The sequence below is a fragment of the Prunus mume genome, linkage group LG2 (genome assembly GCF_029339155.1).
Source record: "Prunus mume cultivar Tortuosa linkage group LG2, ASM2933915v1, whole genome shotgun sequence".
Taxonomy (NCBI): Eukaryota; Viridiplantae; Streptophyta; class Magnoliopsida; order Rosales; family Rosaceae; genus Prunus; species Prunus mume.
In genome coordinates, this window is record NC_142699.1 from 2,035,177 (window position 1) to 2,060,384 (window position 25,208).

At 36.9% G+C, this 25,208-nt stretch overlaps 5 protein-coding genes across 15 annotated transcripts; all 5 read left to right on the forward strand.

The window, feature by feature from the left end:
* Window positions 1-2,308: 2,308 nt before the first annotated feature.
* LOC103319142 (zinc finger/BTB domain protein, putative (DUF1644)) lies at window positions 2,309-7,224 on the forward strand. 8 transcript variants are annotated; one of them, XM_089044302.1, is made up of 4 exons: window positions 2,339-2,406; window positions 3,189-3,250; window positions 4,651-4,721; window positions 5,834-7,204. In XM_089044302.1, exon 4 carries the CDS (start codon window positions 5,847-5,849, stop codon window positions 6,933-6,935), a length of 1,089 nt encoding a protein of 362 aa, XP_088900428.1. In that variant the 5' UTR covers window positions 2,339-2,406; window positions 3,189-3,250; window positions 4,651-4,721; window positions 5,834-5,846; the 3' UTR covers window positions 6,936-7,204.
* A 600-nt stretch (window positions 7,225-7,824) lies between these two features.
* On the forward strand, window positions 7,825-10,077 carry LOC103319141 (ribosomal RNA small subunit methyltransferase-like). Of its 2 annotated transcripts, none has more exons than XM_008220645.3 (3): window positions 7,825-8,161; window positions 8,504-8,820; window positions 9,160-10,077. In XM_008220645.3, exons 2-3 carry the CDS (start codon window positions 8,512-8,514, stop codon window positions 9,889-9,891), a joined length of 1,041 nt encoding a protein of 346 aa, XP_008218867.2. In that variant the 5' UTR covers window positions 7,825-8,161; window positions 8,504-8,511; the 3' UTR covers window positions 9,892-10,077. The 2 variants fall into 2 exon arrangements, with proteins under 2 accessions (XP_008218867.2, XP_008218868.2); XM_008220646.3 differs by having other exon boundaries at window positions 7,827-8,161; window positions 8,499-8,820.
* A 1,304-nt stretch (window positions 10,078-11,381) lies between these two features.
* On the forward strand, window positions 11,382-13,827 carry LOC107880394 (uncharacterized). The gene is made up of 3 exons (XM_016791726.2): window positions 11,382-11,541; window positions 11,779-11,985; window positions 13,478-13,827. Exons 2-3 carry the CDS (start codon window positions 11,800-11,802, stop codon window positions 13,667-13,669), a joined length of 378 nt encoding a protein of 125 aa, XP_016647212.1. The 5' UTR covers window positions 11,382-11,541; window positions 11,779-11,799; the 3' UTR covers window positions 13,670-13,827.
* Window positions 13,828-15,278: 1,451 nt separating this feature from the next.
* On the forward strand, window positions 15,279-18,468 carry LOC103319139 (putative anion transporter 5). Its single transcript, XM_008220644.3, has 2 exons — window positions 15,279-15,478; window positions 16,440-18,468. The coding sequence occupies exon 2, from the start codon at window positions 16,684-16,686 to the stop codon at window positions 18,010-18,012; it is 1,329 nt and encodes a 442-aa protein (XP_008218866.3). The 5' UTR covers window positions 15,279-15,478; window positions 16,440-16,683; the 3' UTR covers window positions 18,013-18,468.
* Window positions 18,469-20,733: 2,265 nt separating this feature from the next.
* On the forward strand, window positions 20,734-23,842 carry LOC103319138 (proteasome subunit beta type-4-like). Of its 3 annotated transcripts, none has more exons than XM_008220643.2 (8): window positions 20,772-20,876; window positions 20,950-20,999; window positions 21,083-21,147; window positions 21,313-21,389; window positions 21,601-21,730; window positions 21,866-22,025; window positions 22,170-22,355; window positions 23,484-23,842. In XM_008220643.2, exons 3-8 carry the CDS (start codon window positions 21,086-21,088, stop codon window positions 23,595-23,597), a joined length of 729 nt encoding a protein of 242 aa, XP_008218865.1. In that variant the 5' UTR covers window positions 20,772-20,876; window positions 20,950-20,999; window positions 21,083-21,085; the 3' UTR covers window positions 23,598-23,842. The 3 variants fall into 3 exon arrangements, with proteins under 3 accessions (XP_008218864.1, XP_008218865.1, XP_016647210.1); XM_016791724.2 differs by having other exon boundaries at window positions 20,839-20,876; window positions 20,985-20,999; XM_008220642.3 differs by lacking the exon at window positions 20,950-20,999 and having other exon boundaries at window positions 20,734-20,876.
* The last annotated feature ends 1,366 nt before the right edge of the window (window positions 23,843-25,208 follow it).

A 25,208-nucleotide genomic window follows, 5' to 3' on the forward strand; every position in this document is an offset into this window, starting at 1 on the left:
ATGTTTTAGTAGAATGCCATCGAATTTGCCTATTGCGTTTGGTATTGGTCTTCTGCATGTAACCAATGACCACCATGCAACCCTAAACTTGAAAAACACCAAAAAATTAACTCACACCCCCTTCGAAGCCTCCCTAACTTCAGTCTCACCCTTATAAATAAATATTATGTATGTTTCACCAATATAAGCGTATAAACCTTGTTAGGGTTGTAGGAAGATATGATGGTTTGTGAAAAAAGTCTAACTAGGGGTTGCAATAATGTATGTGTGGTGTATTGAGTAAATTTAATTTATATTTTAAATGTTTTTTTTGTCCTTAATGGTAATTATGAACAAGGATAAAATAAGTTATTCATGTTTAAAGTTAGTGTGAGGATTAAAAGAACAAATTGTGAGGTTCAAATAAAATCACCCTCTCTCTCTCTCTCTCTCTCTCTCTCTCTCTCTCTCTCTCTCTCTCATGCCCCCTTTTGCAATCATAAAGACTCTTCTAGATATTTTAGATTCAATATACTCCTCGGGAACCATCTTGGACGAGTTTCGAATTATTTAGGAGCCATTAGCGATAAAAAAAAAAACCTTAATTTCATTTTTTTCAATCACATCTTGGTAGATTATTTTCTATAATTTAGGTTGAGAATTGAGGTATTTTCTTGGTCAAAAAATTATTTATTTTTCTTGAGTTTGTTAGAGCATCTCGAATCGACTAGTTAAATGACAGGTGACATAGCAAACGGTAACAATTGAAGTTGCTTGGAGATCAAATCGAGTTGTCATTGCTGGCATGGAAAAGAAGGCAACAAAGACGTCAAAATTGACAGCAACATACTGAAGCGTTATTTCTTTGTTTTGAATTTTTCATTTTCTTTAGCCCCACTTAGCTTTAATTACTGTTTATTGTCTTTGATCTGTGCCATCGGATTTTTAATTCTTCTAACCCCACCAGCTTTTATAGTTTTTTAAACCCATTAAAAAATGATAATAAAATGTTAGTAGTTTTTAACATTTCGAATGGAGTATAGAGTGCGACCACCATGCAACCCTAAACTTGAAAAACACCAAAAAATTAACTCACACCCCCTTCGAAGCCTCCCTAACTTCAGTCTCACCCTTATAAATAAATATTATGTATGTTTCACCAATATAAGCGTATAAACCTTGTTAGGGTTGTAGGAAGATATGATGGTTTGTGAAAAAAGTCTAACTAGGGGTTGCAATAATGTATGTGTGGTGTATTGAGTAAATTTAATTTATATTTTAAATGTTTTTTTTGTCCTTAATGGTAATTATGGACAAGGATAAAATAAGTTATTCATGTTTAAAATTAGTGTGAGGATTAAAAGAACAAATTGTGAGGTTCAAATAAAATCACCCTCTCTCTCTCTCTCTCTCTCATGCCCCCTTTTGCAATCATAAAGACTCTTCTAGATATTTTAGATTCAATATACTCCTCGGGAACCATCTTGGACGAGTTTCGAATTATTTAGGAGCCATTAGCGATAAAAAAAAAACCTTAATTTCATTTTTTCAATCACATCTTGGTAGATTATTCTCTATAATTTAGGTTAAGAATTGAGGTATTTTCTTGGTCAAAAAATTATTATTTTTTCTTGAGTTTGTTAGAGCATCTCGAATCGACTAGTTAAATGACAGGTGACATAGCAAACGGTAACAATTGAAGTTGCTTGGAGATCAAACCGAGTTGTCATTGCTGGCATGGAAAAGAAGGCAACAAAGACGTCAAAATTGACGGCAACATACCGAAGTGTTATTTCTTTGTTTTGAATTTTTCATTTTCTTTGGCCCCACTTAGCTTTAATTACTGTTTATTGTCTTTGATCTGTGCCATCGGATTTTTAATTCTTCTAACCCCACCAGCTTTTATAGTTTTTTAAACCCATTAAAAAATGATAATAAAATGTTAGTAGTTTTTAACATTTCGAATGGAATATAGAGTTATACAATATGTCAAATAGCCACGTCAACCATCAAATTCAAATGAGGAGTTTGTATTTGACATCTCTTAGTAAGTTTTTGTCTGATATTAAAATCTGGAAATTGGACGAATAATCAATCGAATACACGAAAGTTCGGAGTAGCAGAGTCATAGATAGCTCACAGGGTCATAGGCACGTGAAATTTTGATTAGGACCAACGCCAGAACGTGGACACACATTTACCTTACAGCACATCGGCACGTGACATCGTGACTAGCTTTAAACCACTGAAATGGAGCGTGCTCCGCAGTCTCCATAGCAGCACGTGGATGCCAAACCAAAGCGGCTGCCCCACGTCTCCTCTCTCTCTCCTCTCTCTGTGTGTCCAAAAAATGGTCTCAAATCCCAAAGAGAGAGAGAGAGAGAGAGAGAGTGGCGTAGAAATGACTCGAACTCGACGAAAAATTTGGTAATTGCTTTTGCTTCTCTCTTTTGGTTGCCCCTCCCGCCCTTTGCTCCCTCGCTTTGTCTCTCGATTTCTCCGCCTAAGCTTTCGAGTTTCTGCTCTCAAACCCTAATTTCCTTTTTCTCTCTCTCAAATCCAAATTTCTTATCCATGTGCTATTACGTCGTTGGAGTTTGAACACTTGCATATATCTGGTGCGATGCTCTTTCAATTTATCTGTTATCGAATGTTTTTTCCTTGTTCGTTTCTTGAGCTTGAGAATCTGTTTGGTTGCCGAGAAATGGAAGGGAAACCACGGAAATTACAATCAGTTGCCTAGTTTCATCCCTCTTTTCTTTTTACTTTAAAAAAAAAAAAAGTTGGAATTTTGAAATTTGAAAGTTGGGTTTATTCTTTACTTGGAAATTGAGAAATCAAAAGTCCTCTGTTGGGGCAGCTCAGCCTGGTACGACTTTAATTTTTAGTTTTTTTTATAGCAAAATTTCACGATTTGGGTTTGCGTAAATTCCTTTGCTCTCTCGGCCTTCATATATATGTATATAAGATTTTCACATTTTCACATTTTTTCTCTTGGGATTTTTAATTATTCAAAATTTTAATTTGAATATTAATATTGTGGATCTCTCTCATATGGATAAAGGTCAGGTGCCATGTGCTTGGGTTCCGTGTATTTCCTTATTATTTGATTAATTTATTAACTGTCTTCTTGCGTGCTTCATTGATTAAACACGTTAGTCTGTATAAATCTCTGACCTGGTTTTGTTTCTCTTTTAATTGTATTTCAGATGCACTTTAGTCTCCCCAACTAACTTATCTTGGATCCAGAATTTCTCTGACTGCGACAAAGGTAAGGCTTTCGGGTTTCAGTTTGGATTAACAAGATTATATCATTAGCTGGAATGTACATTTTTCTGGGTATGATTGGCTCGTTCGTGGGGAAGCCATTTTTGGGTAATTTATACTACTTTGGTATTTCATTACCTCGCCCATCTAAGGTTCATACTGGCGTATATGCAATTGTGTGTCTCTTCTCTTTGAAGATTCAATTGAGTACTGGATAATTTAATCTCCTTCAATATTATGATCTGAGAGTTGATCTCAGGGTTCTTTCTTCTTCTTCTTTCTTTCCAAATGATTTGATTGTTGATCTCAACGTCAAGGGATGTTATCTTTGTTTTTTTTTGGGTTATATTTATTATAGTTTCAGTTATCTTCTTGTATCGCATTCAATTGTAACACCACAAATAGGGATCTTTAGACCAAAAGCGTTTCTATAATTTGCTTGCATATACTTATGCTGGTTGAAAGGAGTTGTGTATCTTTCCAGAATTCAACTGAGACTCTAAGGCATTGCAGGAAATAAGAAGTAAAAAAAATGAGACTTCTAGACATGTGGAAGTGGGATGGGATAGGAATGTTTTGTACACAGTTGTACCTCAGTGCCAGCTATTTGCTGCGTCTCAGTATTTCATTTTCCCAAACATGGAAAATGTTACTCCATGTGGTGTTTCAGATGGCTATTTATGTTTTAGATGCAACCAGTGGGGAAGTTTGTGTTTCTAGGGTCCTGAAACCTTTGGAGTCCACTTAAACCAGTATATGTATAACTTTGGTCTTGTGCATTTTGGGATGTCAAGTAAGCATATTGAGGAGGGGAGTGCCTTCTCCTACAGGCTACAACAGTTTGTTCTACTTAATGTGTTATATCTGGTTTATGGTTTAGAACTTAAGGAGTGTTGATCTCCCGAGAATTACAGTTCTGTCACTAGGTGGAAAAGATTCTGTGACTTCCAATCTGTTCACTCTGTGAAATAAATTTATATAAAAAGTCGACCTTAAACCATAGAGGTCTGAAATGTAAAATATTGCAAACAAGGCCGGTGAGATATAACTCAAATTTGTAACTTACAAACATTCCAAGCAGATCCTTACATTGGCCCACAAAAAGTTTTAAAACAAATGCTTGTCAGTGTCACACCCACTTCATAAATTGATCATGTCAGAACCTTTTGAATTAGTTAGCTGCAATTCCTATTCCATGTTAATCATTTCATTATCTGGTGTATTCAATTTTGGAAGGAAATGTTGTCAGATTTCAAAGTGATGCCTGATTCACTAGATTGATATAACCTATGATATTCAGGAAAAATGTTGAATTTCAACCAGTTTACTCACTCTCCTCTTTTTTTTGGATTACTATATACTGGCTGTCAATTTTTCTTTGACCTTAATTGGGAATGTCTGTAGGAAGGAAATGATGCCAGATTTTGAAGTGATGTATGATTCACTAGATTGATTCCACTAATGTTCAGAAGAATGTAGGATTTTCAGACCTTACTTGCAATGCTTGAAGCTTTTCACATTAGTACTTTGCAACATTTACAGCCTGTGAATTGTCTTTGGCTTTTATTTAAGCTTTAATCTTGGGATATGTCTGTTTCCTGGTCTTTCTAGATTGCAGAGTCCATATTAAGTTAAGCAGCGTAATAGTTTGCAACTAATTAAGTCAGGAGAAATTTGCAATTTGTCAAGCAAGGATGCCTCTGTTTTATATCAGGATTGAAACGACTGTTCTGGATGGTCTAAATGGCCATAAACCAGTGCTGTCCCATCTTTTGAACTCTATGAAGGCACATGTCCCCTGAATGTGGTCAGGTAAGACGGAAGAGGGCACTTGTTTCTTTGTTTTTTTTTCCCCTTCCCTTGTGAATGGATATACATCCATATCCTGTTCTCCACCTTGTTACTTATAAGTATACTATATTAGGAATTGGAATTTTAGAGGAAATTGCAAATATGCATTTCTGGGGTAAAGGGGGGATGTATAGTGAGAACCTTGGTCAATCCCAACTGAGATTACTTGATGAAGGAGATAGTATGAAGTACTAAGTCTTAATTTTTATTATTTTGATAAATGGGGTAGGGGAGATTCAATATTAGGACCTGTTCTAACATTGGAAAGAAAAGTACCACTAGACCAAGAGCTAGTTGGTTACCAACAGTTTTCAGTGTCCTAAGATTCTCTCACTTGGTATCTGATGATTTTGTTACATGCTATGTGGACTCAGGATTCCCTTTTTCTTTTAATAATTTTGGCCAACTATTGATATTTTTAAGTTTCAAAGCTTGTCAACTAACTCCATATTCTGTATTTGCTGCTTTGTATCCGTTGTGAGGTGTGTTCCTCCCCAGATAACCAGTTCTAATAATTGGTGATTCGTCTTGTGGTTTATTTTTCGGATGCAAGGTTCTGATTTCTTGTTATTCTTTGAGACTTTGATAACTGTTGCACAGAATTGGCATCTGCAGTAGTAGGATGAACTTTACTCTACCAATGTTGGTGTGGAAGTTCCTGGTGTTCTGTCTGCTGTTATACGTATGTGTGTCTGGATTATCCTGGTTCTTATAAATTTTGCAATATGGTTTGCAGGTGAAGCCTGAAAATGGCAAAAGGTAGCAGGGGACGACGCAGGATTGCTTCCCGAAGATACAGACCAACTCCATACCCATTGCGCTCTAATCAAGATATATTGGAGGATCTGTGCCCGAAGAAATGCTCCAGAGATTTGGAGAAAAAAGACTGGGATGATGCAACATGTTCTGTGTGCATGGAGTATCCTCACAATGCCGTTCTTCTCCTATGTTCCTCTCATGACAAGGGTTGCCGACCCTACATGTGTGGAACTAGTTTCCGGCATTCCAACTGTCTTGGCCAGTACAAGAAAGCTTATACCAAAATGGTGTCATCTGATCATGGACAACCATTGCTTGGTTCCGATAACAATCCAATTGTGCTACCAGATTCTGAATGGCCAGCACAGAAGTGTGAAGTCTCAGAGCTTGCATGCCCCCTCTGTAGGGGAAAGGTGAAGGGCTGGACTGTTCTTGAACCAGCACGAGATTATCTAAATGCAAAAAAGAGAAGCTGCATGCAAGAGAATTGCTCATTTGTCGGAAATTACAAGGAGCTTAAGAGGCATGTGAGGGCAGAACACCCCTCTGCACGGCCACGTGAAGTGGATCCAGTACTCGAACAGAAATGGAGAAGGCTTGAACATGAGCGGGAGACGGATGATGTGATCAGCACAATACAGTCTTCCATGCCAGGGGCAATGGTTTTTGGAGATTACGTAATAGAAGGAAATAATTATGGATTTGATACAGACGAAGAGGATGGCGGTTTCGACGCGGAAGCTGGGGAAAGGAATGGAGGATTTGGGTTGGGCTTTGATGGTAATCTTGTGAATGTCTTTTTCCTATTGCATGCATTTGGGTCATCAGGGACTGGACGACTGAGGCAGCCTGAGAGGGCATTGCACCACCCATCGGACGGTAGTGCAGTTGGCATCCGGCACAGCTCTCCTATTGGTGGTTCGGATTCCTCAGATCAAGATGATGAGAATGACAGTAATGGTGATAATGCTGGTGGTGGTATGTCATTGGTGAGTCGACTCCGCCGTCATGGCAGGGTGTTGTTGGGACGCTCCGGGAGGAGACGAAGGCGTAGAGAAGGAAATAGTGATCAAACATAAACTGAATCGTGGTAAGAATGGGGGGAATTTAGGAAACCTTGCGTAGGCACACAAATTTTAGGAGTGATTTGCACAAAAACAAATAAAAGAAGTTATGATTTTAACTTTCTCGCCTTTGCATTGGATTTATTTGTCATTTAGAAAGCTGGGAAAAAAGGAAAATGGAGATGATGGTTGTTCCTTTTCCCTCTGTTGTGTAATATATTTTCAAATGTAATTTTTAACTTCCCTTTTACCTTAATGTATGAATATAAATTTCCTTCTGTGTATGTGATATCATATTTCTGACAGAACTTGGCCTTTCTCTCTCCTACCACTGATTTTTCTTTCTGTCTTTCTCTCTCTTTATAATTTGGCCAAAATAAATTAGGTTGAAGCTTTTGGTTTGGACCAATCACTGGAAGGAGCATCATCTGATAGGAATAGATTCAGTTACCTCAAAAGCTTTGAATAAATGAATGAATGATGCCTGCAACTGCATCCTGATAGCCTTGCAACTTCCAATGCATGGGCGGTTACTCGGGGAAGAGATAAGGCGGCTAACTTTGCATTGGAAATTTGGTGGTATTTTTGTATGAAAAAGCTTGGACACTTTTCTTCTTTTTCTCTTCTTTTTGGGTAATTACATAATGTATAAAAATGCCGTTTTCCAACTATTATTCTATTAAATTTTTTTATAAATGATTAATTGAAAAATAAGGAGACCTTCGACCAGTGTCCAAGCTTTTTGGCTGGTGGTGCGACCCCATGGAGTTGCCCACCAGCTGCTTGACGGAAGTCTAGAGAAGGCACGCAGCTTGCCAATATTTTTATTAAAAAAAAAAAAGAGCCTGGGAAAACCAAGCCCATTATTATAAATTCAAAACTAGCCCATTAAACTCACAGACAATGAAAAGAGGCAGCCAAGTGTTGGAACACTAAACCCACCGTTTCACTAACAGCAGGCTAGTAACAAAACGGCGGGTATTGTTTATTAGGGCAGCAAGACAAGCCAGACATCGTCTTCTTCGCCAGGGCTCCTCTGCAACTCAGAAAACTCTTCGCAAGGCTAAGCTAACATATCTACCTATTTGTTTTTTTGGATAATTTTGGACCGGTCAGCGGCCCAGCCTGCCCCCTGTGTAGAACCACTCCTTGCAGTCCCTCTTATCTCCACTCCAGCCACCCTTCTCACTCCTCACCTTCAGCCACATCCATGCCCCATTGCTGCCGCCGCTGCTAGCTTTGTAAGTTCTTCTTCTTCTTTCTCTTCTTTTAATTGAATTTTTTATTCTCATTTTTTTAAAATTTAGGATTTAGGGTTCTTATATGATAAAATAAAAAATAAAAAATTTTGTGTGGTGGAAATGTATGGGAAGAACATTTGCTTCTATTGGTTGTGCTTTGATATTCAATGGGTGCTATTTCTGTGTATTTGTCAATTGTAATAGCTTCTGAAAAGTGAAAACTACAGAGTCTAGTAGTCATTGAAGATTCAAAGGGGCAGCGAAACTTTTAACATAATAAAGACAGTGAAGAGACTTCTTTTTATAGTTTAGTTAACAACTTTGGGCTTCCTTTTAGTGTAGGCGCATCAATGGCGGGAGGCAAAACAAAGAAAGAGAAGGCGAGGCCAGCAGGGCACACGCCTTACCAAGGAGGCATATCGTTCCACAAGTCCAAAGGACAGCACATACTCAAGAATCCGTTACTGGTGGACTCCATAGTCCAGAAGTCAGGTATCAAATCCACCGATGTCATCCTAGAGATTGGTCCTGGTACTGGTAATCTCACCAAGAAGCTTCTAGAAGTTGGTAAGAGGGTCATTGCTGTTGAGATTGACGCTCGAATGGTTCTCGAGCTGCAGAGACGATTCCAGGGCACTCCTCACTCCAACCGCTTGCAGGTACCTCCTTTTTCGTGCTTCTTTCCCAAATTTTTTATTTTTTCAACCCAAATGGTTCTCGAATGGTTATTGAGTTGTTATACTCAGTTCGTAAGTTGATTCCGTTTGTATGTTGATACCAAGGATTGCTTATCCTCTTGATTATCAATATAAACCATTTATATTAATAAATAAAAAATTGCAATTAGCGTTTCAGTGAATATGATAATTTAGAAAGAGTGAACTTTTATGCCATGAAGGAATTCTCAAATTCTGTTGTATGATATGTTATGTGAAATGCGATGTGTTGTTGATGATTTTCATTGAATACAATAGAGGATTTGTTTGCTATGTCCACAGGTTATTCAAGGAGATGTGCTAAAGACTGAGCTTCCCTATTTTGATATATGTGTGGCAAATATCCCTTATCAAATCTCATCTCCCCTCACATTCAAGTTATTGAAGCACCAACCTGCTTTCAGATGTGCCATTATAATGTTCCAAAGGGAATTTGCAATGAGACTGGTTGCGCAGCCTGGTGACAAGCTCTACTGTCGTCTTACTGTCAACACGCAACTCTTGTCTCGGGTCTCCCACCTCCTCAAAGTTGGAAGGAACAACTTTCGCCCTCCGCCTAAGGTAGATTCCTCTGTCGTTCGAATTGAACCCAGGAAACCGCCTTTTGAAGTGAACCAAAAGGAGTGGGATGGCTTTTTGCGGATCTGTTTCAATAGGAAGAACAAAACGCTTGGCTCAATTTTTAGGCAGAAAAGTGTCATCAATTTACTAGAGAAGAATTACAAGACCTTGCAGGCGCTTAATCTTGCACCAGCCCAACAAGGTGCCTTGGAGGATACTAATGATGTGATGGATTTTTCAGATGAGGACATAGAGATGGATGATGATGGAGTGGATGATGGAATGGAAGTGGAGGATGGTAATGCAGAAGGGGAGGTATCCGAATTCAAAAAAAAGGTTTTGAACGTTTTGAAGAAGGCTGGTTTCGAAGGGGAGAGGTCCTCCAAGCTCAAATTACAGCAATTCTTGGACCTGCTTTCCGAGTTCAACAAGGATGGTATACACTTCTCCTAAATTGGGACCCAAATGTTTTGTCTGTTAAGATTATACCCAACCCAATTTTGTTAGGTTTCAAGTCTTCCTCTTGTTTTATTTATTTTGGTTTTTAATGTTTTATAAGAGGGTACGATTGGATAATTTAGTTAGGCGTGTGGATGGTTTTCCAATTCTCCTTTCTATTATTATAAGGACAGTTACTCCTCTTTGTGTTGAGATTTTATTTGAAGTTTGTTGTCCTATTTTGTTGAGAGTTCGACGGAAAGGAGATATAATCAAGAAAATGGGTTTTTTTTTTTGTTTCTTATTGCTTTAGGAACCTGGTGAAACAAAATCCTAAGGTCATTTTCTGAAATGCTAACGTCGTAGCATCCAACAGTCACCGTCTATGGCTACAGGAGCCGAGAGTTTGTAACATCATAATCAAGTCATTATGGTAACCACCTCCATTCTCAACCATTTTAGACGTATGCTCATCTTAGAGGTAACCTCAGAAGTTGCTGCTGGAGAAGATGTTTGTAAGGATTGTTTTTGTTGTATTGTTTGGCTCTTCTCTTTTTTAACAAAACCGTTGTAATCTCCTTAGAAATTTAAGATAGCTTCTAGGGTACATTAAGTGGTTACTGGTTTCCAAAGATCTCTGTGTTGAAACACAGGTAAGTTCATTTGCACGGATTCACATGGGTTGATACACAGGATTGATACAAGCTGAAACATAGGAAATTTGGTGGTATTTTTATTTTCGTTTGAAAAGCTTGGGACACTTTTTTCTTTCTGTTTTTTTTTTTTGGGGGGTAATTATATAATGTATAAAAATGCCGTCCCATTTTTTCAACTATTGTTCTATTAATTTTTTTAAATGATTAATTCAAAAATAAGGGGACCTTCCATTCCACACATACATTGCATTTGTGATGTACTTATTTTAATAAGAAACAAAATTAACCAACAGCCTATTTCAATGGACTTATAAAGACTATTGGTTTCACATTTGAATTGCATTTTGATAGTGTGTGAGAAACTTTTCGTCTTGTAATTTAAACTATCGCTTCACGCTTGTACTAAAAACAAAACCAAAAACGAAGCAAGCCTCTTTGTTAAATTCCATGGAGACTAGGTTGAATTTATCCAAGGTGTTAAGTTTCTTATGCATGCCTGATGCATTTTGTAAGATTGAATAACGACACAACAGTAAGAAGCGAAAAATTTCACAAAAGAATCACTTATTACTAGTGACAGGCATAGGAAGGAAGAAGTAAGAGAGAGATGGACTCATATTTCTACTGAAACAACTTGAATATACATATGCTACGGGAAAGTGATTTTGATCATAAAAGTAACATTCACTTAGAGGTGCTTGCTGGTCGTGCGACCCATGGAGTTGCCCACCAGCTGCTCGACGGAAGTCCAGAGAAGAACAAGCGCAGCTTTTTTTTTTTGTCTTTAAAAAAATATATAATAAACAGCCTACCAAAACGACATCGTTTTTATTAAAATGACCTGTTTAAAACCACGCCGTTTTGGCCAGGACTTAAAAAAATTAAAAAAGTAGTTTCAGCTTCAGCATATTCAAAACCCTTCCAAAACCCCAATTCTGCAAATTGAGAGATTGGAGAAAGTTCCTTCGGACAGAGATTTCGAGTATCGGAACGAATCCACTATTTGCAGGTTTCTCTGTTTTTTCTTTCAGTTTCTTTTTCCTCTGCAAGTCTGCTTCGTTTTCTCTGGTAATGGATTGTAAATTTGATGGATCAAGTACTCCTAAATTTACTACTGGATCCACTACTGTGCATTGGGGAATTTTCCTCTATGAATACTTGTCTGGCTTTGTTATATGAGAAATGATAATTTATGGCTGATTATGTTCTTGGTGTTCTGTGTGTGTGTTTGTGTTGACCTTTTAAGAGATTAAGTGAAAAGTGAACAATGAACAAGGATAAGATATTCAAGTTAGCCAAGGGCTTCAGGGGAAGGGCCAAGAATTGCATAAGGATTGCCAGAGAGAGGGTGGAGAAGGCCTTGCAGTATTCCTACCGGGATCGCCGCACCAAGAAGCGAGACATGCGCTCCCTGTGGATCCAACGCATCAATGCTGGCACCCGCATCCATGGTGTATGTGTCGAATTGTGTCTATTATCTCATATGTGGTTTGGGAGAATTATAGCAGTCTCGCTTTCAATTGGTTTTGGACTTCAATCTAAGTTATCGTTTTCCTGCCACTGTTGTTTGCTATGTTTATATAGTTATCTTTATCCAGTTGAGTTATTCCTGAGTTCCTTTCTATATTGCCTACAACTTGGATGGAAAAGACTGAGAGAGAAAAATACATGTGAAGAAAGTGGATGATGAGTATTGATTTGCTTAAAGATTGTTATCTTGAGCAATAGGTAGCCAATCTTTGTGTATATAGGTGGTGGTATGGCGGTAGAGTAAAAAGGCCATCCTATTGATATGGCAGTGAGTCTATGACTCTGGTAATGTGGTCCTGTGTCACCATAAGCCTCAACATCAGTAGGGCATGTAGGTATGCTGATGTGGATTTTCTTTAAACAAAATGGGAAAGGACTTGTGTCAGGTCATTTTGGTTGGGGATAATTTCAAGAGACCTTTATTCCCAGCTTGCCCATTTTCAGTCTGAGGCTGAATATCTTGGCTAGCTGTCCCTCTGGCATTCCTTTCAGTCTGAGGTTGCGTTGGAGTCATATATTGTTGAAAATCATGATTATTGAAAATTAAGGACTTAGGTTTTTCAATATGCTGCAGAACAATGAACTTTATATCAGTTTTTTTGGGTTTTAGGAGTTAAGGATGAAAAAACGAGAGACTATTTTTTATGCTAATGTATACATTTTCCTCATAGAATAGTAAGAGAAGCATGGGCCATCTATGCATGGTCATCCTACCTGGGGTAGGGTCTTTTTTGTTAAGTTTTTTTGCCTTTTTTGTCTAGAGGTTGCTTAAGCATAAAAGATCAAGAGGATTGTTGTTTCTCCAATATTGGTTAACATGGAGAGTAAATGTCTAAGAACTTGGTTAGTGAAAAGTACCTGGAGAAAAGTAAAACTAATAGCATGCGAAATTAAGGGTCCTCATTGGAATTGGTTACAAAGATTTTTAGCATGTAAATCCTGTCTGTGGTCTTAAGAACTTTGCTCAATGTTTTCAAATTAACTTCAAGTTTTTAGTTTTGGTTCTCATTGGAATTCTTGGAATTGGTTACAAAGGTTGTTAGCATGTAAATCCTGCCTGTGGTCTTAAGAACTTTGCTTAATGTTTTCAAATTGACTTCAAGTTTTTAGTTTTGACTTGAATATTCTCTCTACTAAACTAGATCCAAATTATATTTTTATGGTTGGCTTTGGAAAGTCTAGGAAGTTGGGGAAAGCTGCAGCAGTTTAGATTAAGATGTAAGGAATCGTATGTATCTTTCTGGACCTTCTGGCCTGAAAGAAGCTGTTGAGCTGTTGGATGGGTAGAAGCTGGAACATATTGCTGATTCGATGATCTTAAGCTATTTGAGTGGTTTTTTGCGATTTCCTGTATAATATTTGTTTTCTAGTGTATTCTGATCTCCCTTTTATTTGGGTTTTACTGTTGTCATCAGGTTAATTATGGGAATTTCATGCATGGGTTGATGAAGGAGAACATTCAGCTGAACAGGAAAGTTTTGTCAGAGCTGTCCATGCACGAACCATACAGTTTCAAGGCCCTAGTAGACATCTCTCGCACTGCCTTCCCTGGGAACAAGAACGTGGTTCATGCTCCCAAAAAGGAAGGCCTTTCAATGCTTGTGTAATTGGCCATTTAGTTAAATCCATCTTTGCTTAATATTTTAGTGCTTGTATGGAACAGAACTTTCTGAGTCTCTTTTTTGGTATTTTTGTCCTTTAGATTTTGATCAAGATTAATGCTTGTTAATGCAAATTTTAGTGAACCTGCAAGCATTTCTCTTTACTTCCTTCCCCCACCTCCTTATCTGCACTGAGTCCACTCCATTCGGATGGTTGTGTATGGCGTAGACGTTCGTTCATATCATGATCGCGGTTCCACACATATGTATTGTGGGAAAAGATAATGAAGTATCTAGAGGAATCATAATAACCCAGTAGGCTGATAAACACATATTATTTTGAATATATGATGTGTAGATTTTGGGTTGGGTATGTTTGAAAACGGGTATTATAAACTCGTACCCCCCAAACATCATAATTTGTGCAATGAGGCCTTGGCTTATCAGTTAATCATTGACTGTCACGTGAAAAAGTTATCATGGCATCGCATGATTGATCAAAGATAGCAAAACAGTGTTATCTTTGTTTCACACTAGCGTTTCTTCTTAGCTATTGCTTTTGACTTTGAGGTTCTTTAGTTTTATTTGCCATCATGGCCTTTAATGAAGTATTCTCAAGAGTTGAATAAGCACTAACTTTGTCTCAAAGAAACACAATTGAATACAAATACACTTTACATCTCGTTTTTATCATGTGAACTGGCAATACGAAGAAATACAAGTTGCAAATTGGAGGGAAAATGATGAGAATATGAGATGGCCTATTTTATTACTCATTTAATAATTCTATTAATGGGTCAAGGGATACTATCTATTCACCTAAGTTTAGTCCTTCGTGACATATACAACTAAACACAATTATAGAAAGACTTTCTACATCCATTTACTATTGTACAACTCCCAAAAAGAGAATCTCAACCCGAAATACAAAGAATCAGATCAGAACTTGGTAGGATTGTCTTTTGGATCTTCCTCCAAATTGAGATTTTTCTTCAAAATTACAAAAAACACCTCATAGTTCGACACGTGTATATAAATTTATCTTTTGTTTTTAATGAGTAACTTTAGTGCCAACAAGGTCTAGTTCAATTAAAAGGGTCTTGATTTGCAGACCAGTGATCTCAGGTTACGGATATAAATTTCCCAAGATCTATAAAATGCCTTTTGATTGTCCCGTATTTATTAGGCCATTAACTGCTTAATGGGATAAGAAATCATGACTAACATGATATTCGCCGCTTATTCGGTAATTGATTTGATCTTCTAATTATTCATATGATTGAATTGAACTTCTAATTATCCATATTAGATCTTGCAAGACTCACAGAGCCAACATGTCAAGTGTCCAGTATTTGTGTTCTCCACTACTAACTTATGTAAAAGGTGTCGTACACTCTTAATCGATGCGTGATGAGGATCTTGTTATTAGTTTCCCGAGTATCAGCTCGCGGATAAATTTCTTTTTACACTCTAAAATTGTACACGGGTAACATTTTCTTACTGGGCGTAAAATCTATGCTACCACTTATTTAATTCTTTTGGGTCCCCACCCGAATTCTGAGACGAAGAGGAAAAGCCTAGATATAGACTGTACAGTTGCCCATCCAGCCAATCACACCGAGCCCACCTGGCCTTAACAGCTCAGACCAAACAACACAATAAAAGATAGAAAGTCTACCCCAAAACAGCACGGACATCCCTCCCTACCATTTGCAGCCGCTCCGATCTCCACTCCAGCCACCCTCCTCACTCCTCACTCCTCACCTTCAGCCACACGCATGCCGCATTGCTGCCGCCGCTTCTGCTGCTAGCTTTGTAAGTTCTTCTTCTTCTTTCTTTATCTTTTTCATCTAAACAATTCTTCGAAATTCTTCCTTTTTTCTTCTCTTCTTCTTCTTCTAAACATTTCTCTCACATTCTTCCTATCTTCTTCTTCTTCTTCTGAACTCTTCATTTCTTATGTTCTTCTTCTTTTAATCCTTCATTTCCATTATTTTTCTTCTTTTAATTGAATTTTTATTCTGCTTGTTTCTAATTTAGGATTTAGGGTTCTTATATAATAATAATAAATTAGGGATTTAGGGATTTTGACATTACAGACTTGTGGGTGGAAAATGGGAATAACACTTGCTTCTATTGCTTGTGCTTTGATATTCAATAGCAAGGAACTGGATTTTGAAGTTTTTGAACTTGATCATTGAATGACTGCTATTTCTGTTTATTTGTAAATTGTAATAGCTTCTGAAAAGTGAAAAATATAGAGACTAGTAGTCATTGAAGATTCAAAGGGACAGCGAAACCATTAACATAAGAAGGGACTTCTTTTATAGTTTAGTTAAGAACTTTGGACTTCCTTTTAGTGTGTACATGAATAGCTTTCTCAGTGCAAAGGCTGTTAATTTACTCATGTGTTTTCTTATAATAAAAAAGTGGCCACCAAGAAATGAAAGAATCTCATGGGTGTGATTAACGGGTTCTGTAAAATTGGAGAAAAACAAAGGAGGCTCTGTCGAAGTTTCAATTGAGGAAAATTGGCTTAAAACTTCGGCCCAACCCACTTTTAAATACTGGGTCCATGCCTTCCTCAAAGTAGTCGTCGATCTTCTAACTTCACTTTCTTGCATCTTGGAAGCCCCTGTACACCAAAGGTGTAGGCTTTTTGGGATATATGCTTTCTATGTTTGAAAAGAATTTGCAAGTTCGTTACTTGATTGTTTTATATGTTGTTATGATGTCCAATTCAAACAAGTTGTTTACTTATCCTTTTCTGCTGCAGATTCCACCAACATATCTAAGCGTTTGATTTGTAATAGTTGTGAAGCTGCTGCTTTGCTCTTCTGAACCATTTCTAACTGAAACGTTAGCTGTTAAAAGTCAGCTCATCTAAAGACATCAAACATAATTGCTGCAGTTGATGACACTGTCGGAGTCGATTCTTCTAAAGAAATTTGAAAATTTTGGCTCATCTGAAGGCAATTTTGGCAATGTTAAGTACTTATTAATGTCACTAAGGGTGAAGTATGACGACAATGAAATTTCCAAAGCGTTACTTAGTCGTCATATTGACCTTCATCAGCACATCCGTTTGCTATATAGAACGTGTCGGGTTTTCAATTGCTTACACTGTTGCCGCTGATGCTGCTGGGGTAAATCAATCAAGTAAAGGCACAATTCTTTCTACATTCTATTATGGCTATGCTTGTTCACAAGTGCCTGGTGGCTGGGCAGCTCAGAAAATCGGGGGAAGGAAGGTTCTTCTCCTTTCATTTGTGTTATGGTCATCGACTTGTGCATTGATTCCTTTGGACCCCAATCGAGTCTTTGTCATGGTGATTGCTAGATTGCTTGTTGGTGTTGCACAAGGTTTCATCTTCCCCTCAATCCACACAGTTCTAGCACAGTGGGTTCCACCACACGAAAGATCCAGATCTGTTTCTCTTACAACTTCTGGTATGTACCTCGGTGCTGCGGCAGGAATGCTTTTCCTTCCAAGCCTTGTAAAGTATAGAGGCCCCCAATCCGTCTTTCTTGCTGAGGCAGCACTAGGAGCCATGTGGTCTTTGCTTTGGTTCAAGTATGCCAGTGACCCACCTCGCTCTGAACATCCAAAAGCCACAGCTGCTGGTTTCGGGGAATCAATGCTGCCAATCAAAGGAAGTCAAAAGTTGAAACTAGAAAATGGAGGAAGTTCTGTCAGAACTGCCAAAATTCCATGGAAGAAAATTTTACTCAGTTTGCCAGTCTGGGCAATTGTGGTTAATAATTTCACGTTCCATTATGCTTTATATGTGTTAATGAACTGGCTGCCGACATACTTTGAATTGGGCCTCCAGCTTAGCCTTCAGGAAATGGGTTCTTCTAAGATGTTGCCGTATCTCAACATGTTTATTTTCTCAAATATAGGTGGGGTGGTTGCTGATCACTTGGTCACCAAGAGAATCTTGTCTGTGACTAGAACCCGGAAGCTCTTGAACACCATCGGGTTCATTGTTGCTTCTCTTGCATTGATGGCAATTCCCATATTCAGAACATCTGGTGGGGCTGTTCTCTGCTCTTCTGTGGCTCTCGGTTTCTTGGCACTTGGGAGAGCTGGTTTTGCAGTGAATCACATGGATATTGCCCCAAGATACGCAGGCATTGTGATGGGAGTTTCTAACACTGCTGGTACGTTAGCTGGCATTATTGGAGTTGATCTGACCGGCAAACTTCTTGAAGCTGCAAGAACTGTTGATTCGAGTCTTTCAAGTGCAGAGAGCTGGAGAGTGGTGTTTTTCATTCCGGGTTTGCTTTGCATTTTTAGTTCTTTAGTATTTTTACTATTCTCAACAGGGGAGAGAATTTTTGACTGAGATAGGCTTTTGCATGCGAACCTCTCGAAGCTCCTCAATCGGTATTCGGATTCTTCATTTATAATTGTTTGTGCAATGAGGCTGCTGATGTAGTAGTGTAGCATATAATTGTTGCCTTGGGAAAACATATGAACTTAAAAGCGCCATAAAAGATTGGTATCTAGAAATAGCAGGTCATATGTGGGGATTACAATGCATGCTCAATAAGCTCTCTGATTGCTTCCAGCATATAATTCTTGTGTATGAAAGATAGATGAAATTAGTAAGCTCATAAACAATCTGAAATGGTCAGCCTAGACCTGCAAATTATCGATTTTTATAATGTATTTGTTAAATTTGATTCCATCCCCATACCAGGTTTCATCTGGTTAATGGAAATGTTGTTTGTTTGTGGAATATCCAGTTGTAATTGACAGACAATTGATACAATAAAAGAATTAGTGATGGTTCTATAAACTTGTGCAACTCCGTAGGAGGGTTAGGCTTCCTTTGATTTCTTTTTTATATTTCGGATCGAACTTGAGGCCTCTTCCAACTAAGTGCACATCCCATTCTACAAGATTATGCTACATTGAGTTAGTTTCTCTGGAGTTTCGTCCTAGTTGTAACTTTTGGTGATAATTTTGTCTGTCATTTTCACTTTTCATTTTTTAGTTAGAGATGTAAGTAAAGCATATAGGGAAAAATGAAAACAAATCTTAAGAAACTTTTGTTTACATTTTCATAAGCTACCCTTGGCACGCATGTGTCAATTGGTTTTTTTTTTTCAGAATTAAGAAAAAATAACGTGGGTAGTTATGTTCCATAAAAATAGGACTTATTATATGATTTTGTTTTTAATTTTAATTTTTTTAATATGAAAAAAATGTGAATTTATCATATTATCCTCATTTAATTCATAATTTTAATTCTTAATGTTTGAATTAACCAAAGACATTTTCTTGTATTTTTAATGTTTCATCATTCTCTCCCTTTTGCTTTCTATATATTAGAGGTGTAAGGTGGATTGGAAAATCCGATTCCTACCGATTACGGTCTGAATATTTCCAAAAAAATTCGACTCCGATAAATCCAATATTTGAAAATGCCGAATTTGATATTTCGATAAATGCAGAAAATTCCACAATTCCAATCCGAATTTTTTGAAGTTTACCGAACCCATTCGGATTCGATTTTTCCAAAGTTTTCCATAAATTTCCGAATTTCTTATTATAATTGCATTATTTTTAATGTATAGTTCTTATATATGTTTCATTTCTTAGGTCACATGCAAATATTCATATATATAAAATAGGCTTTGTCAAAAAATATATTAATCATAATAGTTTATAACTTTAAGAGTATATATTTTTGGCAAATGTGCTTGTTTGAATATAACAAAAATGCATATGTGTGCTTGTTATATCAAAACGTACTACATATGTGGTAAATGTAGGGTATACTATTCCATTTTGTATTTTATGTATGTATGTATTTTAAAATTTTAAACTATCTTCATTTAAACTTTTAATTACATGAAACACCAGATATAATATAAATATATTCATTGGAGCTTGACAATTATAGTATTCCAATTGTATAGATATTGAATGAACAAATAGTATTAGTTCCTTTTGTAAACTTTTAATCCATTATGTTATGTTTAAAATTCCATCATGTACACAACTCAACCTCCCATTCATATTTCCACCACTTTAGATACGTGTTATATGTACACCCTCTTATAAGGCTTCATTTGGATGAAGAGATTCTAAATCCATGTATGCCAAAATTTGCACAATAAGAAATAAAATAAAATAAAATAATTCAAAAGTCCAACTTAAGCTTCCTTGCACACATTCTCTCTCTTTTATATATATGATATATTAAAATTAAAGACCTTTTTTATTATTATCAAAAATTAAAAAAAAGAAGAAGTAAAGAGCTAAATAAAAAAAAGTAAAAGTAAAAAAAAAAACAAAACGCTCCATCTCCCACTTATCTCTCCCTCTTTCTTTTCTTTATTTAATTTCTCAATTTCTCACTTACTCTCATTTCATTTGTTTATTTCCCCCCTCTCTCTCTCTTTCAATACTCACATTTTTAACCCTAAGTAACACATCTTTTAAAAAAAAAAATTTCCATTTGCAGCCGCCGCACTTTTGGTTTTTTTTTTTCTCGCTTGGGTTCGATTGGTTGGTCAACTGATTGGGTTTAATTGTGTTCTATTTGACAATGATGCTTGTGCTCTGTCTTTGGAGATGTTGAATTCATATGGTGTGAAAATGCTGAGTTATTAGGTGGAGGGATGGTTATGTTCTGAAGAATTCAAAACTTCGGAATGGGAAAGTTCCGAATTTTTCCGGAATTTTTTGGAATCGAAATCAAAAGTGTTTATTGAATTCTGAAGGGTTTTGGACGGAAATTGGAATGGCTATTTCCGATCCGATCGGGCCAAATTATAGGCCTAGTTATACGCTTTGGTATTTGGGTTGTCAGATTTTGGGGGCTTGTATTTTCTCCCCAGCCGTTGAGATCACTTAAATGGCTGAGATGGAGCCTCAGATAGTTCCCACCTTAGCTGCGCGCTAAATTCAAAATCTTCAAACTGGGTTGGACCTAAATTATAGTTGGGCGTGAACTTTTTGTCCAATTCCACTGAGTGGGCCTAATCTAAAGCCTTAGCCCACCCATTTCCACATGGACTACCCAAATCCAGTAAATCGAACCGGGTTTTCAATTTCTTGAGCGAAAGGAAAAGGAAAATAAAAAAGATCCAACAGCCTATGATCGAACAGCGCTCGCTCTCCTCTATATCGCTCTTCAGACTCAAGTCGGCTGCGAGAGAGATCCCTCTCTGTATTCTTCACTTTTAGTTTCTTGAGGTTCGTATCTCTATCCTTCTGCTCTTGCTTTAAGCTTTTGTACCTGTTTAAATGTTTGTGGCGAAATTAATAGGTGTTGCTTTCCATAATTGTTACCTCAACATTTAGAGAACAAAAACGAGTGTGAGTTTCCACTCTCTATCTGATTTCCACAACCCAGATTTTGTTTCATTACTTTGTTTTTGAATTTGTGATTTTTTGAGCAGTTAATGGAGTCGAACCAAGCCAAACCCGGCCTACTGTGCAACCCTGAAGCTTCTCAGAGAACCTTGTATTCTATTCTCACACTTTCTCGCTTTTCTCATTTTTATTGTTGAATTTATGTTGCGTATTTTTGGTATGTGTAGACCTTATGGTATTTGGGGTTTTGGGGATTTTGCTTTCTATATGACATTTCAATCCTTTAATTCTTTTTTTAAAATATAATTTTTTGAAGGTACCCATATGTAACCGGTACATCTGTGGTGGCTCTGAAGTACAAAGATGGAATTTTGATGGCTGCTGATATGGGAGGTTAGATGCCAATCCAATTTAGATTGTGTTTCAAATTTTGATTATTTTTTGACATAAAGGTTAAAGTCCATCGCTTTATGAACAATGCTCATCATCTCTTCTTTCGGAGTTTCAATGCTGTTTAAGTTGCAAAAGTTAGACACCCATGTGTGTTCCTTTTCATGTTTCTGTTTAGGTTTGTAACAATATCAAATGATGCATTTACTAATAGGTTCTTATGGGTCTACCCTGCGATACAAGAGTGTGGAACGAATGAAGCCTATTGGAAAGCATTCTCTTCTTGGTGCAAGTGGAGAAATAAGTGACTTTCAAGAGCTATTACGTTATCTTGATGAGCTCATGTAAGCATTGTTCTCAAGAAAAATTATGTAGAAGATACCTTCTCTAATGCTTTCATTGTGATTTTTGCCATGCTTCTTGGTATCATTTGCAACTGGAGTTAAAAAGATTATTCATTTTGAGTTTTATGGTTGTAGCCTATATGACAACATGTGGGATGATGGCAACTCTTTGGGACCTAAAGAGGTCCACAACTATTTGACCCGTGTGATGTACAATAGGCGTAACAAGTTCAATCCACTGTGGAACTCTCTTGTCCTTGGTGGAGTGAAAAAAGGACAGAAGTACCTTGGCATGGTAGGCCTCATATAATCCTTCCCTTAACGCATTGTAGCATGCTGTGTTCAATTAGGAAAGCTGATTATTTATTTATTTATTCAAGAATAAAGTTTATGAATGAGCTGACTTAGTTACTTGTCATATTCTTTTATCCCTATCCAGGTTAGCATGATAGGTGTAAATTTTGAGGACAATCATGTAGCTACAGGATTTGGAAATCACCTTGCACGGCCTATTCTTCGTGATGAATGGCATGAGAACTTGACTTTTGAAGAGGGTGTAAAGCTACTGGAGAAATGCATGCGTGTCCTTCTCTATCGTGATCGGTCTGCTGTCAACAAGCTTCAGGTATAGTAATTAATTAATCTTATTTACTCTATCTTCTGTCATCCTATAGTAATAACAGTGCTTTAAGCTATCGATTCCATAATATTAAGGCTTGTAAGAAATGATGATTTGACTAGCAATTACTGAGGGCCTTCTTATCTATCTGTTATCTTTAATTGTCTTCAACATTTATAAACCTTTTTAAATATGAAACCTGGTAAACCTTTTTAAATATATTTGAAGTGTTTTGTTTGTAACTTCTCTCTCTCTCTCTCTCTCTCATACACATGTTCAAATGGGTTTTCACTAAACTTTTGTCACTCTTGATCTTACTAGTTTGTCATGTAAGAAACTCTCATGAGCCTGAGAAGTATTGTAATTCCCTTTCACTGGTGAAGTGCTAGTACTGGACTATTAATTGGGCTTTAGCTCCGGAAAGTGTTTAAAGTGGAGACAGAGGAAAGGAAAGGAAAAGTATTATGCTAATGAACATGATTGCATGGTTTTGATTTCAATTTTCTGTCGGAATATTTTCCTATTTCTACCCAACAAGTTTTCTAACATCTTTTCTGCATATATTTTATGCAAATCAGAAATCACATTGTACAATGAGTTGCTTGGTAGAATTTACTCATCGTTTCTATTGGTCATACTTATAAAAGGAAGGATTTAGGTGATGATGGGTCATTTAAGTGGGAAATTGTTTTCGATCTTTGGATGTGCTTAATGCTAGATATTGTCTGGTTATGAACATCACATGATTTTAAACACCACCTTCGTCTCTGAAGAGGTGCTGAAGGTTTGTGGCATATGTTTGTGGATTTAGTTTGGTGTGAAACAATTTCCTCCGTTTTGCCTCCTTTGCTAGTAAAGTGAAAACACTTATTTCTAGAAAGTTCTGTTACTAAAGTGATATTGCACATTTGCACGCATCAGATAACTGCAATGAGATATTATTTTTGTTTTTAAAAGTGAAACTAATAGTTTGGAATTGGCATAGTAGTTGCAAGGCCAAAAAGGAATATCCAACAATCAGTGTTTAAGGATCTTGATAATTTTGTGCATTTTAAAGGTGGAGTTTATTGTTTTGCTTGAACATGGATTGGCACTTCCTTGTAAGATGACACACTTTAAACTTTGAAATTACAGATTTCCAAAATCACTGAAGAAGGTGTAACCATCTCTCAGCCCTACTCTTTGAAGACTTTCTGGGGTTTCTCTGCTTTTGAAAATCCAACATTGGGTGCTGAAGGATCATGGTAGTTGAATAGAGGCATGGCTTCTGAACATGAATCGGCCAACTAGGAGCTAAGTTGAACTTTAATGTGTTTCTACAGTTATTGGAACCAATAATTTGTAGCAGTGTTGACTCGAATATAGCTGGTTGGCTTTTGAGAAACATTTTAGCTATAATACCCATCGTTTTCTTAAATTTGGTGTTGCAGCATCCAACGAGTATGAACTTATTGTAGTGACATTTAAAGCAATGTCTATTTTCCTTTGAATCATTTGGCCAGTATGTGGTTTGGAGATCATATAATCGGTTGCGGAATACATACATGCATACATTTATATATATATATATGTGTGTGTGTGTGTATATATATGCAATAATAGGAATAGGAATTCTATCTGGTTTTCATACAAAATAGAGTGGTCTTTTCCTAGTTTGACAGTTGGGATACTGGGGACAGTAGGAGGATATCATGGATTGTTGTTAATCTGGTTTTAATCAGTCTTAGTTTGACAGTTGGAAAGTTTCTTTAGATTATAAAATATTTTTGGAGCCGTCAGATATGAAATGTATGATCTAAATTCTTTGAGACAATTATATTTATGCTCTCCAGATGGAAGGCAAACTGTCGGAAGCTTGAAACACTAGACCCAAAATGTTAACGTCCAGCGTTATTGTTGCGAAGAAAATTAGCGTTTTACAATAATATATTATTGCTTCAACATCTTAACGCAAACAGTATCATTTTGATGGATAATGTTTACCGATAAAACACTGTCGATTGAACATACGTTGAAAGTTTATAGCGTGGTAATGAAACACTGCCATGTGATGTGCTAAACTCACCATTACCTTTCGGTCATAAATTTTTTTGGCATCATCAACATCTGGGCTGTTAGACTTAACATACAAATTGGGCTTGGTTTAGACCCAAATGCATGAAGCAAATCTTATTGCTTTGTCTCTAACCATAACCCCCGTCGCCTCACCAACTCAGTAATTGCTTCGATTCGCCGATTGATAATCTTCGGTGATTGAGAAGTGAGATTCTCAATCGTCGAACATAGGGGGATTGAGATGCCTACTCGCCTGCGACGACCTAGTTTGGATTTCTCCGTTCCAAAGGCCTCTTGTTTTACGAGTTTGACTGCGGGCATCTGCACTCGTTAATGGTTTCTCATTTTCTCTTGCATATTTTCATTATATCTTTGATAAAAATTTGAAAATAAAAATTAAATGCTTAATAAAAATTTCATATCTTCATCAATCTTTAACAAATCCTCTAGTAAGCACATTATGAAATCAGGAGAAAACATCCCTGAAGTCAGGCCTTTCTGAACTATTCAATTCAACTATGCTTCTGCAAAACAAGGTTATATATATACAAAACCTCAACTGGATAAGCATTGCGAACTTCAAGGACATGCCGCGCGTATCTATATCAACTTTTCAATAGAAATTCAATGCATTATTTTTCTGTTTAGAAAACTAGTGGTAGATAAGGTGATTACAATAAATTTGTAATCTTTATATACACTATAACTATATTTCCATTTTGAGTTATTTACACTAACAGGTTTTTGACTTTTTCACGAAACTCATTAAAGTTTTGGAAATTACAAGAACAGCCTTTGAGGTTT

Coding starts and splice junctions, on each gene's coding strand:
- LOC103319142 (XM_089044297.1), top strand. CDS start 5,847: ATGGCAAAAGGTAGCAGGGGACGACGCAGGATTGCTTCCCGAAGATAC.
- LOC103319141 (XM_008220645.3), top strand. CDS start 8,512: ATGGCGGGAGGCAAAACAAAGAAAGAGAAGGCGAGGCCAGCAGGGCAC. Junction 8,821..9,159: donor CTCACTCCAACCGCTTGCAG/GTACCTCCTTTT, acceptor CTATGTCCACAG/GTTATTCAAGGAGATGTGCT.
- LOC107880394 (XM_016791726.2), top strand. CDS start 11,800: ATGAACAAGGATAAGATATTCAAGTTAGCCAAGGGCTTCAGGGGAAGG. Junction 11,986..13,477: donor CTGGCACCCGCATCCATGGT/GTATGTGTCGAA, acceptor TGTTGTCATCAG/GTTAATTATGGGAATTTCAT.
- LOC103319139 (XM_008220644.3), top strand. CDS start 16,684: ATGACGACAATGAAATTTCCAAAGCGTTACTTAGTCGTCATATTGACC.
- LOC103319138 (XM_008220642.3), top strand. CDS start 21,086: ATGGAGTCGAACCAAGCCAAACCCGGCCTACTGTGCAACCCTGAAGCT. Junction 21,390..21,600: donor GATGGCTGCTGATATGGGAG/GTTAGATGCCAA, acceptor ATTTACTAATAG/GTTCTTATGGGTCTACCCTG. Junction 21,731..21,865: donor CGTTATCTTGATGAGCTCAT/GTAAGCATTGTT, acceptor TTATGGTTGTAG/CCTATATGACAACATGTGGG.